At 30.8% G+C, this 4,277-nt stretch overlaps 1 protein-coding gene across 1 annotated transcript in view; it reads right to left on the bottom strand.

Moving 5' to 3' along the window:
- Positions 1-4,277, bottom strand: part of LOC106474321 (ankyrin repeat and SAM domain-containing protein 3-like) — a gene marked incomplete at its 3' end in the record, with an annotated part of 12,724 nt that overhangs the window by 2,754 nt on the left and 5,693 nt on the right. Inside the window, exons 4-6 of the mRNA XM_013935012.2 lie at positions 2,803-3,007; positions 810-931; positions 593-674 (exon numbers count right to left, since the gene is read on the bottom strand). Of these exons, the coding sequence (XP_013790466.1) occupies positions 593-674; positions 810-931; positions 2,803-3,007 (409 nt within the window). The remainder of the gene's footprint in view (positions 1-592; positions 675-809; positions 932-2,802; positions 3,008-4,277) is intronic.

The following is a 4,277-nucleotide window of genomic DNA, read 5'->3' on the forward strand; positions in this document are numbered from 1 at the left end:
GAATGGTTAGATGGGATGGAACTTGTGGATCTTTGGAATGGTTAGATAGGATGGAACTTGTGGATCTTTGGAATGGTTAGATGGGATGGAACTTGTGGATCTTTGGAATGGTTAGATAGAATGGAACTTGTGGATCTTTGTAATGGTTAGATGGGATGGAACTTGTGGATCTTTGGAATGGTTAGATAGGATGGAACTTGTGGATCTTTGGAATGGTTAGAATATGGGATGGAACTTGTGGATCTTTGGAATGATTAGATAGGATGGAACTTGTGGATTAAAGTTATTATCTGCACTTATTTCTTGTGCTAAGACATCTTTTAAGTTCTCATACATGTTGCATTTTAATTTAGTTAAATAGGCATACGCATGACAAAAGATTTTGTAAATTTCAAATGAGTCACTTTTTGTAGGTTAAATCTACAAACTTAAAAACCTGAGATATAATACTAGTACATATGTTTACAATTGGAAGACTATCATCCACTCCCAAAATAACATATGTTTATATACTGAAGGTCATCCAATCTCAAAATAACATATGCTTACATTTTGAAGAAGGTCATCCACTCTCACAATAATTTATGCTTACATTTTGAAGAAGGGCATCCACAATTAATTCATGGCCTGCACTGGCTCCAATCATCAGAGGTGTAAAGTTTTCTGTTTTCTCACTAGGGTAAAAAATAGAAAAATCACAATCCAATACATTCCCTGACTCACATAAACAATAAATGACCAAACGTATCTGTAAATAAACTACCTGTAACATATAAACAGCAGATGCTAAAAGAAAGATGAAGACCTACCAGATGTTTAACTGTGCTCCATTTTCTATAAGAAGATGAACAAAGTTGAGATGTCCCAAACATGCAGCATGAAACAAAGCCGTCCAATCCTGACTGTCTCTGTCTTCTGTAGAAGCCCCATGCTTTCATTAAACACAAACATAAATGAAATCAAGAGACCTCAACTTACATTTAAGCTTCATTTAATATAAAATCAAAATACATGTTCTATTTACTCTATAAACTTTAATCCCTCCAAGTTAATTACATTGAAAATAATACTTGAAAAGTAACTGTTGGAAACTAAAAAACATCAAGATTGAAAAGCAACTTCTGTTTGTTTGTCTGTCTGTGTTTATAATGAAAACTTTCAAACTTCACAGCTAAAACTTCATGATGAAACTTTCAGAGGTATGTCTAAGAGGGATTATAAAACCCTTTACTTTATTCAGTTTTTCCTCTTACTACTGCTGGTAAATGATGCACACACACACACACACGCATACATTCCATCCAACCATTCTCATGAGGCCATCAAAATAAATGCCACACCTAGCACAAGTATCTTTACTAGTTTTAATACAGGCACTGAAAGTGGGAAAGAAAGGTACTCACAGCGTTAGGCTATTTAAAATTTGTTGCTGTGTCTAATTAAACTGTACTACAAAATTCAACACATACCCAAACACATTTAAAAATCTACCATTTCACACTATAAAAAATTTCCCTATGTCATTTAGATGTTATAATTGAGAAGAAACATGATCAAAGAGCTACATCCATTAATAATGACTAATTCTGTTAATTTGAACTCTTGTCAGGTAATTCTACCTGAGTAGCTAAACTTCAGTTCACCAATGTTACTGTGTGAAACGAAAAGAACTAGAATAATGTTCATATGAAATATAATAAAATACTTAAAACCAAACCTTTTAGTCTTGTACTACTTTGTACTAACTTATATTAACGAATCAGAGGTTATATAGTATGCAAATGGTTCTATGACAGGTTTAAAAATTCTTCATATACAGACACTAACTGTCAAAAAAAAGTTATCTAACTACGAATAGTTTATCACCTGGTTATCTAACTACGAATAGTTTATCATTTGGTTATCTAACTATGAATAGTTTATCACCTGGTTATCCAACTACGGATAGTTTATCATTATCTAACTAGGAATAGTTTATCATTTGGTTATCTAACTACGAATAGTTTATCATTATCTAACTAGGAATAGTTTATCATTTGGTTATCTAACTACGAATAGTTTATCATTTGGTTATCTAACTAAGAATAGTTTATCATTTGGTTATCTAACTACGAATAGTTTATCACCTGGTTATCTAACTACGGATAGTTTATCATTATCTAACTAGGAATAGTTTATCATTTGGTTATCTAACTATGAATAGTTTATCACTTGGTTATCTACCTATGAATAGTTTATCACCTGGTTATCTAACTACGGATAGTTTATCATTATCTAACTAGGATAGTTTATCATTTGGTTATCTAACTATGAATAGTTTATCACCTGGTTATCTAACTACGGATAGTTTATCACCTGGTTATCTAACAACAAATAGTTTATCATTTAGTTATCTAACTACGGATAGTTTATCATTTGGTTATCTAACTACGGATAGTTTATCATTTGGTTATCTAACTACGGATAGTTTATCATTTGGTTATCTAACTACGGATAGTTTATCACTTGGTTATCTAACTACAAATGGTTTATCATTTGGTTATCTAACTACGAATAGTTTATCATTTGGTTATCTAACTACGAATATAATTCAGCCAACCTCCTGCATTAAAGGAAATGGGAAAATATAGCTTTAAAAATTCGACTATTCAACAACTTTGATAGTTAAAATGTTATGTAAAATCTTATAAATGTTCCCCCAAAAATGTCAATCAAGCAACTATAGATACAATGATTGCTGTTTCTAGTCGTTAGTATTATATAAACATCTAACACACAAGAAAAGAGAACGTCCATAAATACCTGTAATAATGTTTTTCCACATTGAACATTATCACACATAGCAGACAACATTAGAGCTGTGTGTCCCGAAAAGTTTTTTTTACGTGGGTTAGTTTTTGACATCAACAACAGCTTGAGTACTGGTTCATGGCCCCAATAAGCAGCATACATCAACGATGTCCAACCACCTCTGTTTTTTTTGTCTACATCAGCAGAATTCTGGAAACTTAAAAAGTAATCTACTCTTAGTATTTTAATCTCAAAATTCATTAAATGTTTTCTGTTTCCAGTTTTATCTGTAGAATTCAGCTTGCCAACACTAATTTAAAGATATTCAATGTTTCTTTTAGTATAAAAACTTTGATAAAAATGTACTTCATTCATCTGATGTCAGCTAAAAGTTATAGTGAAAATAATTAGATAGTAGTTACAGCATTCTAGCCATGTAATAATTAGATAGTAGTTACAGCATTCTAGCCATGTAATAATTAGATAGTAGTTACAGCATTCTAGTAATGTAATAATTAGATAGTAGTTACAGCATTCTAGCCATGTAATAATAGATAATAGTTACAGCATTCTAGCCATGTAATAATAGATAATAGTTACAGCATTCTAGCCATGTAATAATAGATAATAGTTACAGCATTCTAGCCATGTAATAATTAGATAGTAGTTACAGCATTCTAGTCATGTAATAATTAGATAGTAGTTACAGCATTCTAGTCATGTAATAATTAGATAGTAGTTACAGCATTCCAGCCATGTAATAATTAGATAGTAGTTACAGCATTCTAGTAATGTAATAATTAAATAATAGTTACAGCATTCTAGTCATGTAATAATTAGATAATAGTTACAGCAATCTAGCCATGTGATAATTAGATAATAGTTACAGCATTCTAGCCATGTAATAATTAGATAGTAGCTACAGCATTCTAGCCATGTAATAATTAGATAGTAGCTACAGCATTCTAGCCATGTAATAATTAGATAATAGTTACAGCATTCTAGCCATGTAATAATTAGATAGTTACAGCATTCTAGTCATGTAATAATTAGATAATAGTTACAGCAATCTAGCCATGTGATAATTAGATAGTAGTTACAGCATTCTAGTCATGTAATAATTAGATAGTTACAGCATTCTAGTCATGTAATAATTAGATAATAGTTACAGCATTCTAGTCATGTAATAATTAAATAGTAGTTACAGCATTCTAGCCATGTAATAAGTAGATAATAGTTACAGCAATCTAGCCATGTGATAATTAGATAGTAGTTACAGCATTCTAGCCATGTAATAATTAGATAGTTACAGCATTCTAGTCATGTAATAATTAGATAATAGTTACAGCATTCTAGCCATGTAATAATTAGATAGTTACAGCATTCTAGTCATGTAATAATTAGATAATAGTTAGAGCATTCTAGCCATGTAATAATTAGATAGTTACAGCATTCTAGTCATGTAATAATTAGATAATAGTTAGAGC

The sequence above is a fragment of the Limulus polyphemus genome, unplaced genomic scaffold, assembly GCF_000517525.1.
Source record: "Limulus polyphemus unplaced genomic scaffold, Limulus_polyphemus-2.1.2 Scaffold7068, whole genome shotgun sequence".
Taxonomy (NCBI): domain Eukaryota; kingdom Metazoa; phylum Arthropoda; class Merostomata; order Xiphosura; family Limulidae; genus Limulus; species Limulus polyphemus.